We start from the raw sequence: 12678 nt of genomic DNA on the forward strand, positions 1-12678 counted from the left end.
TATACATGTTTAAAAAGTGTGGTTCATCCATTTATTGGCAGTACCTTAACCTCAGTGCCTCAAGTTCCCCACCTGTGAAATGGAAAAGGAGTATCTATCTACCTTTCGATGAGATATCTAAAGCACCAAGCATGGTGCCTGGCAGCCTGGCATATGGTAGCTGCTATTCTGACACCTGGAGATAGGATCACAGGAGAGGGCTTGGTAAGAGTGGTACAAAGGGAATTGTTTAAATAAGTTGTGGAATTGTTTATGGTCATTAAAGGTATATAAAACTCATGTAAGACAGTACCAAATGAAAACAAGTACTCCAGAGATACAATCAGAAATTGAATCCCCACAAAAAATCCAATTCTTTGGGTATTCTCTAGCTTAGTAAATAACATTACCACACACCAGGAACCCTAGAAGAAATCTAGGCGTCCTAGTTCACTCTTCAATCTCCCTTGCTCACCACATCCAGTGGCTGACATAGCAAGTTACAAAAGGGGTTGGGGAAAGGGAAGTAAAGACGGACAAATACACAATGACAGAAAATGATTTGACTTTATTTGATGGATACACAACACAATCAACAGTTCAAACGCTGTAGAGATGTTTACCTAAAACCTATGTACTTTTATTGATCAGTGTCATCCCATTAAATTTAACTTTCTAAATAAAATTTTTAAAAATACTGGCTGGCAGTCCATCTTCTAAGGGGAGTCTGACTCCTAGCTCTATCCTTCCCAGTTACCTTAAGGAAAATAAACTAAAAACAGACCAAGTAAGAAACAAGCACCTATGATCTCATAGCTGGCCCTTCAACAAAACTGAGAACAGCGTAGGCCCTAGGGTCACTTTGTTTAGGCTACCAAAACCCACGTAAGCATAAGAATGACAACAAGCATTTAGTTTTATGAACTGTGCAGGATGTCCTTAAAGGGACACACTTGAGTCCCTTGTCATTCTCAAGCTTTTGAAAAGACTGGTGTCCTCTGCAAACTGTGAGGACCAGAAAAATTCACAGTCCGTGACACAAGGCCTTTCACAACTGCAGATTTCTAAAGCGATTCTCCACTTCACTAGGACAACTTCACAAAAGCAAAAACACAGCATTTACAATCAACCTGCAGATCTGAAGGCTCCACATTTCCTTGACTTACTGCCTTATAATTAACAATCACCAACTGCCTGCCATCTATAGTGAACATCTACAGCAGGGGTCCCCAAACTACGGCCCACGGGCCACATGCGGCCCCTGAGGCCATTTATCCGGCCCCGCCGCACTTCTGGAAGGGCACCTCTTTCATTGGTGGTCAGTGAGAGGAGCATAGTTCCCATTGAAATATTGGTCAGTTTGTTGATTTAAATTTACTTGTTCTTTATTTTAAATATTGTATTTGTTCCCGTTTTGTTTTTTTACTTTAAAATAAGATATGTGCAGTGAGCATAGGAATTTGTTCATAGTTTTTTTTATAGTCCGGCCCTCCAACGGTCTGAGGGACAGTGAACTGGCCCCCTGTGTAAAAAGTTTGGGGACCCCTGATCTACAGTAAGCAGATTAGACAGATTCAATCAGAATAAAATTTTGAAGTCTAGAAAGAGAACTCAGGTCTGATCATGCTGTGAACCACAACACATGTGCTGTAGCTACAACATGCTGTAAACTTCCACAGTCCTCTAAGCTGAGGGTGCTCAGAGGAAGAGACTATACTGGAAGTGAGGTGAGAGGAAGGGCTAAAGAGCACCGAGAGCAAAGGAACAGGATCGAAAGTGGTTCAGTGTGTGGAGCACTGGGTACAGAAGAGAGCACACTGGAAGGGCAGCCTCACATGCCAGGTGAAGGAGTTGGGATTATTGTCTACAACAGAGGTTTCCAAACTTTAAAAGGTCCCTGTTAATATACAAAAAATAATCTAATTTTTACTTACTGTAACATATGTAATACATATGGGTTCCCACATATACAGGCAAGGTAATGATAACCGTATGAGTGTTAGAAGGAGACCATGACCAACCACACGAAAGATGCGGAGGCTGGAGTCAGGGAGGAAAGTGTCCCAGACATCCGGGGAAGACACGGACCTGGAGGCCTCAGGGGAAAACCTGCTTCCCCAGGAGGAAGGGTAGATCTGAGAATTTTACCATCTGAAGCAGTCTTAAAAAACCTAATCAGGAGTGAGCCTAGCCAACCCTGTCCCACTGCCCATGCTGTTAGGCACATATACCACAGCCTCAAACTCAAAGCAAATGGTATTGGGAACGACTCCCTCCCTCCTCTTCTCTCAAGTACACCAAATCAGAGATCTAGAGGACTCTGTGATATTAGAATAAAAGTAAATGAAATGTTCCATTTATACCTAAATGGCATAATCACATCAGTAATACCCAATGGTTTGCCTTGAATAACCAATTTGGAAGGAAAAGAAAGGATTAAAGCCAGCAGTACAAGCTGAAACAAACCTACAACCTCCCTTACGTGTACAATAGAAATAAAAATAGTAATATCATCCCACAGGACTTTTGTGGAAGAATGCACAAAATGTGCTGACCCAGTACCTGGTACCTGCTTATGTGCTGAACAAATGAACGTTAGCTATCAGTGGTGTCATTATTATGATACCAAGAGGTCAGAGGCCACCACAGGGATCCTTGAGGAAAAGAACCTATTTGCTCATAAAGGGGAAAATATATACTAAAGAGCTAGGCCAACTATTCCTTTGAAGATCTCAAGCCCCTTCATGCCTAATCTTGCTAGTCAACTGATTTTACAAAGCTTAACTGAAAGACTAAAAATGTAACACAAATCAGACTGCCCAAAACCTGAACCTACTATAGAATACAGTGATCCTTTTAAACTCTCCCCCCCCTAAAAAAAAATATGAATGAATTCAGTTTTTCATTTTCAAAACACAAACCTCCTCTACATCCCTATACTTAAAAGACCCATTACTTTGTACAGTGTATCTTGTATCTTAACTTTCATCGATTTACAGGTCTGAGTTCATACCCATGTCTCATCCCAAGGAAAAACAGTATTTCCCTGCTTGGTAATGCAATCATGACCTGATAGCTTTCACTACGATTTTTGGCATATTCTTCTATAAAGTGAGATCATTTGCAGCTTTTTCTACCTTTATTTGGTCTTTCACTATGGACAGGAAAGTATGCTTTACAACAGATCAAAAATTTCCAAGAGAAGGCAAACCTGAGTGCTACTGTGAATCATGGCTCAACAGGAAAAAATAACTGGCAATGCTTAAAGAAAAACAATAATTCTTACTGTTACTGGCTACAAACAGCCTCCAGATAAAAGGAATGGTTCATGAGGAATCTCTGCTAATATAAACTTTTTTTTTTTAAGCAGGTCTCAATTTTCCCCTTTGCAACTGATTAACATTTGACACTCCCATCATGAAACAGTGGTTTCCTTTGGCAATAATCCTTGAAGGGGAGGGGAAGGGAGGAGAGGGGAGATTACTGTGTGGAAAAAGCATTCCCCTTTTCCACAGGGGTAGAATTCTCTCCAAAACTGATTTACTGCTTTGCAAAACAGAAAGAACACAGGCTTTGGAGTACAAACCTAAGTTCACCACTTACATATCTTCCCTGAGAACTTGTTTGCCTCATGTATAAAATGGAGGACCAAGTACTTACTCTATAGCAGGGGTCCCCAAACTTTTTACACAGGGGGCCAGTTCACTGTCACTCAGACCATTGGAGGGCCGGACTATAAAAAAAACTATGAACAAATCCCTATGCACACTGCACATATCTTAAAGTAAAAAAACAAAACAGGAACAAATACAATATTTAAAATAAAGAACAAGTAAATTTAAATCAACAAACTGACCAGTATTTCAATGGGGACTCTGCTCCTCTCACTGACCACCAATGAAAGAGGTGCCCCTTCCGGAAGTGCGGTGGGGGCCGGAAAAATGGCCTCAGGGGGCCGCATGCGGCCCGTGGGCCGTAGTTTGGGGACCCCTGCTCTATAGACTTTATAGTAATGAGAGATATATAAAGCACCTGGGTATGATCAATAAATACCTTATTAGTGACATATGTTCCCCAATCCCACATAGTTGATTAAGTCATGTTATTCAGAAGTATGATTTCAACTTATTACCTTAGTCAAGTCCACCAAGAAGCATATGTACTTGTTCAGCATAACTGGACTGTCTGCAGGTTTGGGGGTCGTTTATTTTGCATTTGTGAAACATTCAAAAATTTTAGTGTTAGGAGACTTCCCCAAAGCTGGGCAGAGCAGTAAGGGCAGGAAAAGCAGCAGCATGGGGATCTGAACAACAAAGCAAATTTCAGACTCTTCAAGTCCAAAACCCAAGGGAAGTTTGTGTTTCATCTTAAAACTCCTGAATGTGCCTGACCAGGTGGTGGCGCAGCGGATAGAGCGTCAGATGGGGAGGCAGAGGACCCAGGCTCAAAACCCCAAGGTTGCCAGCTTGAGCGTGGGTTCATCTGGTTTGAACAAGGCTCACCAGCTTGAGCCCAAGGTCGCTGGCTTGAGCAAGGGGTCACTCGGTCTGCTGTAGCCTCACGGTCAAGGCACATATGGAGAAAGCAATCAATGAACAACTAAGGTGCTGCAATGAAGAATTGATGCTTCTCATCTCTCTCCCTTCCTGTCCATCCCTATCTGTCCCTCTCAGTCTGTTTCTGTCACACACAAAAAAAGACAAAAAAAAAGCCCACAAAAAAACTCAATATAATCAAGCAACACCTCACCAGTCATTCCTGAGGCAGGTAGGAAAAGGCCCTCTCATCCACAGCTCACCACTCTGCTTGGGGGATACAACCACCCGCTGAGACCCAAACACCCAGAGTTAGTGTGTGCCTGGGGAGCAGCAGGACCACTAGCACGGCAAAGCCCCAGCAGGACCACTAGCATGGCAAAGCTCCAGATGGAGTGGTGGGTGTGAACAGACAAGCCTAGCATCCTTCTGTACCAGGGCCTCAGTGGTAATATTAAAACAAAAACACTGAAACACAGTTCTTTCCCCCAAGAGGACACAACAGTATAGTTAGGGGAAAAGAGGAGACTGGGTGGAGGAGGGAGAATCAGATTAGCTCCAGGAGATGAGGAAAAGAGATGTTGGTTCTGCTTTTAAACCTGTTGGGTTTAACAAGCCTCAAGACATATTCATCCAGGAGGCCAATCAGAAACTAGGGGTCTTGAGAACAATCAGAGCTCAAGAGCTCAACCTAACACCTGATCACAGAAAGACAACAGGTGCTACAGGAATACACAGGCCCTCTGTGTAAGAGAACAAGAGTAAGTCAAAAGAATGAACCATAGGGAATGTGGCACTCAGAGGGAAGAGGAAGCCTCTAAGTACCAGGACAAGGAAAGGTCTCAGACAGAAGGAAAAAATAAAAAGGAAGCCACAGAATCTTATGAACCAAGTGGGAATTTTAAATAAAATGAAATAATCAGAGACTGATGTAACAGAGGTCAAGGTACATGAATTCTAGAAATAATGCCAGTCTGGAAATAAAGAGACATGGGTTCCAAGTCTTGGTCCATCATAAACTTAGAACAATCATTTTTCATTCTAAGCTTAATTCTCCTTGTCTGTGAAAACAGACTTTACAATCCAAGCTTGGTATCAACTCCAAGCTACACCTGGGAGACAGGTCTCTAACACCTTTTAAACTTCCAAAATTATAGCTTAAAAAAAAAAATTACAGCTTAAAAAAAAATTCTCAGGAGAAAGGGAAAACTCAGGAGACAGATGGTGTCAGAGCCATAAGCCAGGAGCAAAAAACCAGAATGCAGAAAGCACAGGTGTTTAATAAGAGATTAAGTGTTCTGTCAAAAAACACACACAAAAGAAAACCCAACCTGCTCATCTAGGTAACTGCTTTCTTTCTAACAGAGAGCTACCCCTACCTTTATCAATGGAGATCTCAGGCCAAGGTGTTAAACCTGTCAGGATGGTACCTATATCAGTAAATTTCACATCTCAAGAATAAAGAAACTTTAACACCATTATTGTCAAGTTACTCTCAGAATCAACAGCTACATGCCACTGTGACCCATTTTAGCACACAAATCAATCTGCACACCTGCCCTCTGGGGATTCTCCAGTTACCTCAAGGAAAGGCATCACAAAATGAGCCTTAAAAATTCAAAACAGTGTTAACTCTCAGCCTAAAAGGGTGCTCCAACCATACAGGAATACCAAAAAACCAAAGTAGAACTCAGAGGTTATCCACGCCTCAATGTTCTGCACAGCTGAAAGCAAAGCCCATTTAGTCAGAAATACCCTCATACCTGAGGCTTGTTATTTAAAACACATTATATTTTAAGGAAGCAAAAGAATCCCTAACAGGGGGACCTTTGAATAGCAAAAAACTCACTGAAAATTACGTCTATAATGTAAATTTAACAGTGACACTTGGATACCCGATTTTTAAGGGAAGCCAGATAACTTTCCTCTGAACTATTACATACACACTTTTTAGTTCAATCTTCTCAGCCAATATATTATAAGTTAAAAATGTCTTATTTGGGGAGGTCCAATCAAATATGAAAACTTTCCGCATTTGGAATCTGAGCTTACAGAAGATGACAAGCTCTCCCAAGTAGGTCTAGCTAAAACAGGCTACAACAATGGCAGGAAAGAAAATGAAGGGCCTTTCCAAAGCTGCAATGTGGGGGCAAAAGGAACAAACAAAAGGCTTAACAAACACTAAAAGGGGCCATCAGTGCTTCTTGGTTTTAAGTCAAACATAAAGAAGCAAAAATTCTTTATGCAACCACCTCTTCTCCAACCTCAAAGTCCAACCCCTTTCCCACCCCTCAATCCTACCCTCCCAACCCCATCCACCACCCCCGCTTTCTGGCAAATTCTCCCCAGAGTCCATACAGCTTAGATACTAACTAGGAAAAGCAAATTTGCAGCACAGGATGGGATTAGCACAGGTCTTCCATAGGGAAGAAAATAATTTGCTATTTGATTCCATGAGTCTTGCACTGCCTTCACCAGAAGCTATTGAAGACAACAGCCTAAACATTAATCTCCAGGTTTGGTATGCAGTCCTGTCCCAAACTTCCAGCCAGAACTGCAAATTCACTAATTAATTTGGCTTTTAAATAAACATATAGTGATTTCAGAAGTAGAAGTTTAGCTAAGGGACTGGGAGGCAATGAATGAGACAGTCTGCACAGATAGTATGCTAGGTCCTAGCATATAAACATTAAAATACCAGCAGAGAGTGAATTTAGCCACCCTTCCCTTCCACCCCCACATTCTCAAACACTGAACTCAAAGATGAGGATTTAGCCCAGGGGACTCAAACTCAACTCAGCATGTGGGCTGCAAAGCAAGATCACAGCCATTCGGCAGGCCGCACTAGGTCTACAAAAGGCAACTGTTACGCAACACTTTTCTCACTGCAGTTGAAAACAAAAAAAAATGAGTACAACAAGCACAATCGTACATGCAGTTTACTCAGTGTCACAAAATGACCAGAAACTGTAGTTCGCATCACAACTGCTGTTAACTAAGCTAATATCTAGCTAGGATGCTAGAGAAATGAAAAATACAAGTAGGCCCCTAGGCTTACTTACTTTTATCCAAAATATTTTGAACTTCGTGGATTAGTCTGTGGGCTGCACAAAATTGTTTGGCGGGCCGCATGCGGCCCGCGGGCCGCGAGTTTGAGACCCCTGAATTTTAGCCTGTAAAGGTCCCTAGAGAAGCAGCTGGAGACAGGTAACATTTTAAAGTTTCCATCTTTCCCAAAACTTCCCAGACCACAGTGGGGGAAAAAGCCATCTAATTTGTATTTGAGTCTGCATTCTCAAGAAAAATGGCTTTGGCAAAGGCTCTAGATATGCTCTTTACTGCTTTATGCTTCAACTCCTTTGGAAATAGGACATAAAAATAAAGGTGTCTATCCTTTACATGTGCTAGTGTGGCTGTGTACAGCACTGGGATTCTAAAATTGCCCCAGAATGAAAGTCCAGACCCTTATTCCTGGCACAATTCTATGTGATGCCCTGGGAACTCATCCCAGAAGAATTTACCAGGTACTGCTAAAACCCTTATTAATTCTTCCTGGAAATCTAAGAGACAGGATTATGGGAATTTTAGCTAAGAGATAAGAGGTGAGATTTAGTAAGCCCCATTCTACTTTCATAGGTCTTAAAACAATGGTATAATTTCAAATTTGCCTTGTCTCAGGAGTTAAAAGTCATTGAAACTGTCCTGAAAAGGGCAAGTCTTGGTGCAGAGGCCTGGAAGGGTCACCCCCACAGTGGGAGGAGCCTGGCAGCTCCAGACCTCTGGTTCTCTCAGTATCAGCTAACTGCCCTCACATACATCATGGAATGATAGACACAGCACATTCCTCTTGCTATCAACACTGCCACACTAACGCTCAGAAGACCCACTGGGCCTTCCCTGCCACCAGAGTCCTCCTATGTAGTTAAGGTTCGCTGTGACCAGCTCATAGACCACTGTGTCTTCTACACAGGTACACCACCAATATTCCCTGACCCCTCTGACATACCAGAACACAGTGTCATAGGTTGAGCTATGGCACCAAAAGACCTAGCTTTACATCCTGGATTATCCTTTAGTGCCCCTGTGATGTGATTTATGAACACGTTTCATAATCTGCACAATGGGAGGTGGGTAACCTAAAAGGGATGTTTTAAAACACAGCCCAAAATGCCCCTCAAGTGAATTCAGTGTCTAGAAACATGTTACCTTTGTTCCATATGGGGCTTATAATTTTTTTAATTGCCTCATTAAAAGAGAGAGAAGCCCTAGCCAGTTAGATCCGCTGGTTAGAGCGTCATTCCAAGACACCATGGTTGCATATTCCATCCCCTGTCAAGGCACATATGGGAAGTAACCAATGAATGCACAGCTAAGTGGAACAACAAACGAATGCTTCTCTCTCTTTATCTCTCTGTCCCACTTCCTCTCTGTCTCTCTAAATCAGTTGACCAATAAAAACAAAATTTAAAAAGAAAAACTTCAACTTAGAGGGAAAAGATCCATCAACTCCGGGCCTACACTTTTGAATCAATCTAGCCCTGGCCAGTGGCTCAGTGGATAGAGCGGCAGCCCTGCACGTCCCAGGTTCGATTCCCAGTCAGGGCCCACAGGAGATGCAACCTGTTTCCCTCCCCCTCCCTCTCTCCCTTCTTTCCCTCCAGCAGCCAGTGGCTGTATAGGTTCAGAGTACCCCCTCCCCCCAGGATAGTTCTTGGAGCTCAGCCTCAGGCACTAAAATGGTTCTACTCGAGCACTAGCCCAGACAAAGTTGCTAGTGGAGCTCTGTTGGGGCACATGTGGGAGTCTCTCTCTCTTATCTCCCCTCCTCTCACCTAAAAAAACACACAGAGGAAATCATTCCTTTCCTTCCTCTCCCTCGACTCATTTAAGCTACCTCAGGCTCCTGAAGGAATCTGGGTTTGCAACGCATTTTAAGGATTAAAAACAACAACAGCTTGGTGACCTGAAAATACTAAGATAGTTATTATTTAGCTTGTTAGCTAGTTTGATGTTGAGCCTGGAGTCTACCTTCATCGCCTCCCTCCACACTCTGTAGGCGCCAGTGTAGACCACAGTGAAGAGGACCACAGAATCAACTCTTATCAAGCGCCCAGGGCCTGAGACACCATCACCACCTCTGCATGGTTGCTCCAGCATCCTGTCCACCAACAGACAGGCACAGCTGCCCCAGCCAGGAAGCCTAGCCTGGTTATAGGACAACGCTTGGGAGAGACAAGGATGCACTTACAAACGGGGTCACCAATGTCCAAATCCTAGTTCTATCAAGCGGGCATGCACTCCCAGGCCACTCGAGTTCAAGTGAAATCACTGTGACAAAGACAAACTCAGCGAGCTCTGGAAAGCTGCACCTGTCACTGGTCCTGAGGGCCTCCCCGAGCTCCAAAAACAACTTCTTTCCCCCAACGACAAAAACAACCCCACTAGGAACCACCATCACCACCACCACCACCACCACCACCATCACACCAAGGCTTCCAAGGTTTTTTTGGGCTGTTTGGAGTGTTTTTGTTCACTTTTAACCCTGCCTGTGTCCCTAAGCTCAAAGAGGCCCTGAGCTTACGGGTAGAAAAGTACCCTCAGTAGCTGGTTGGCAGCTGGCACACACCAGCACCGCGCCGGCAGGACAGACGGGCAGCCCTCCGCCCGCCTGCCCCTGGCCAGGCCAGCAGATGACGGAGCAGTGTGCTCCAGCGCAGCTGTGGATCGGTAGCCAGGGGGACAAAGCAGGCAGCCGCCAGGGACGTGAGGCACCACCAGGAGCCCAGACTGCCGGGTGGGCGGGCCTGCGTGGTTCCAGGGTCTCCTTCCTTCCTTCCCAAGTCCCCGCCACAGGGTGGCGTGCAAACGGGCGGACACGCAAGGCACCCCCGCGCACCAGGACGTGCTCCTTGGTCTTTCTAGGCCCTCTGGCCTTGCGTGGGCGCTCAGGGAACCAGGCAAGAGAGTCAGGGTCGGCCTGAAAGTGGAGGGCACCAGGCTCAGAAACGCCCGGGGAGGGACGCCAGGATGAGCCAAGGTGTGTAACCTTTCCTTCATCCGAGGCCCCAGGGACTCAGGGTGGGCCCCAGGGACTCAGGGTGGGCACGGCCTTCCTCACAGCGCTCGGGCCAGGTGGGCAGCCCGGCCGCTGCTCCGCTGCACCTGTGGCCACAGCCCAGTCCGCACGGACCCACACCCCGACTGGGCCCTGGCCCGGTCCTGGGCTGAGGAGAGTCCGACAGAGCGGAGGCCGGAGGCCGCGGCCACGTGCACGCCTCTCCTCTGGCCAGGCGCCATGCCTGCATCGCGGCCTTCGCCTGCAGGTCTCCCGGCTCCCATGTCCCCAGGACCAACCTCAGAGCCACGGGTCTCACAGGGCGAAGCTGAGTCGCACGTGTTCGGCCACCCACTCCCGCGAGACCCACCTGGCCAGCCCAGCTTCTGCGCCAATCGAACGTGTGAAGCCACGTGACCTCCCGGGCTAGGGCAGCACGCGCAGCACGAGGGGCCGATCCCTCCGCCTTAAAGGAGCCGTACCGCTGCCGTCGTGGTGTTGGCAGGGTGGCCGCTGCCAGCAGTCCCGCCCCACCCGGGCGCCCGCTGGGTACAAACAAGACTCGCGGGGGGGCACTGGGAGGCGCGTGAGCTCCGGCGCCGAGGCTTCGGGGCTCACATGCGACGGCTACAGGAGAAAGAGGCGTTCCAGGGGCAAGGGCTTCCTTCTGTGCGCTCAACTCCCGTCTGGACAAACACTCGAGGCCGCCGGGAGTCTGCAGCACAGCTCAGAGGCCCCACTGGCCGCCCCCACAGGGCTGCGGCGCCTTTAAACCCAAAGGCCCTGAGTCACGAGGAGACGCCCTGCCCCCCCTCGCCACTCACCCCTCAGCGAGGCCCCACGCCCGCCGGCATGTGACCCGCACGCCGCGAGCACAGGGGCTAGGGAGGGGAACCCGCGGGCCGGCCGAAGCTGCGCGGACCGTTAGCTGCCGCGGCCAGGACCGCCGCCCGGCCCCGCCCAGGCAGACGGCGGCGGCTCTTACCAGCGGGAACGCCATAGGGCCGGTGTGGTCCTGCGGGACGGACGGACGGACGGACGCGCCGCTGGTCGGCGCGGCAAGGAACGCGCACACACGTGCGCACTATTATTGCAGCAAGCCACGCACAGCGCCCCACTCCGGACCCGCTTATAAAGCCCGGCGGAGCCGCCCCCCGGCTAGATGCGAAACACCTGTGCCGGCCCCGCCCGGGCGCCCGCCCCGCCCCTTCCAGCGCGCCGGGCCGAGGGCTTGGCCGCCCACCCGGAGCCCGGCGCCGGGTGGGGGGCCACCACAGCCACAGCCCCCCGAGGCCCAAGGCCTAAACGTAGCGCGCCACTCACCTAGTGACCCTAGTCAAGTCACTCATCTTGCTGGGCCTCAGTGAACCCTCATGAAATGGGGAGCGATTTACAAGCCCTGCGACGCGGCGGCAATGCTTTAGGTCAGTAAAGCCTCCTTTCCAGTGTCCACGCTCCGCTCCTTCCAAGGACCCCTCCAGGGCGAGAGCCAACCCTTCCGAGCCTGCGCCCCGACTTCAGCAGGCGATCCCCTACTAGGCCGGCTGCTCCTAGCACCGGGGCGCGGGCGTCCGGTGATCCCGGGAACTTCCAAAACCACTGAGGGTCATCTTTGGACCGCAGTTCCCTGGGGAAGCCGCTTCCGACGTTCCTGCCAGGTTGTGATTGGAAGGTTTACCAAGAAGGCTGGAAAGGCGTCCTGGGTTGAGATAGGGTGGAATGGCTGGGGCAGGGGCGGACCGGAAGCTCCAGGCCAGAGTAGAGTTGGAGGTGCCATTCTAGGCGGGGACACCAGGTGAAGGCGGAGTAGGGGCTGAAAAGGTGGCTCTATCTAACCACGACGGAGAAAATGCGAGCTGATAATCTCAGGAGGGAAGCTTAGGTCCTGCAGACAGCAGGAAACTGCTGAGAACTGTAAACGGGAGAATGGCAATATCAAGGTCTTTTAAGATGGTACCGGAGACTTAGAGGTTGGATAGAAAAAGGGGAGAGACCGGGAACTGGAATGAGGAAGAAAAGGACCAGCGTTTGTACAGCATTTCTGAGTGTTTTCCGTGTTGCCTCATCATAATATATTTATCAAGTACTTACTATGCTCCAGGCTCCTCC

General features: G+C 47.8%; 1 protein-coding gene across 9 annotated transcripts in view; it reads right to left on the reverse strand.

The window, feature by feature from the left end:
- CPEB1 (cytoplasmic polyadenylation element binding protein 1) overlaps positions 1-12258 on the reverse strand; it is a 69916-nt gene extending 57658 nt beyond the window's left edge. For 5 of the 9 annotated variants that reach the window (XM_066355772.1, XM_066355769.1, XM_066355767.1 and 2 more), the window contains exon 1: positions 11555-11616. In XM_066355772.1, coding sequence (XP_066211869.1) covers positions 11555-11569 — 15 coding nt within the window. In that variant the 5' untranslated portion in view covers positions 11570-11616. Of the gene's footprint in view, positions 1-10939; positions 11092-11554; positions 11766-11892 lie in introns of those variants that run through there. The other 4 variants (XM_066355774.1, XM_066355771.1, XM_066355777.1 and 1 more) reach the window with 3 other exon arrangements.
- Positions 12259-12678: the final 420 nt, after the last annotated feature.

This window comes from Saccopteryx leptura, chromosome 13 (assembly GCF_036850995.1).
Source record: "Saccopteryx leptura isolate mSacLep1 chromosome 13, mSacLep1_pri_phased_curated, whole genome shotgun sequence".
In the NCBI taxonomy this organism is placed as follows: Eukaryota; Metazoa; Chordata; class Mammalia; order Chiroptera; family Emballonuridae; genus Saccopteryx; species Saccopteryx leptura.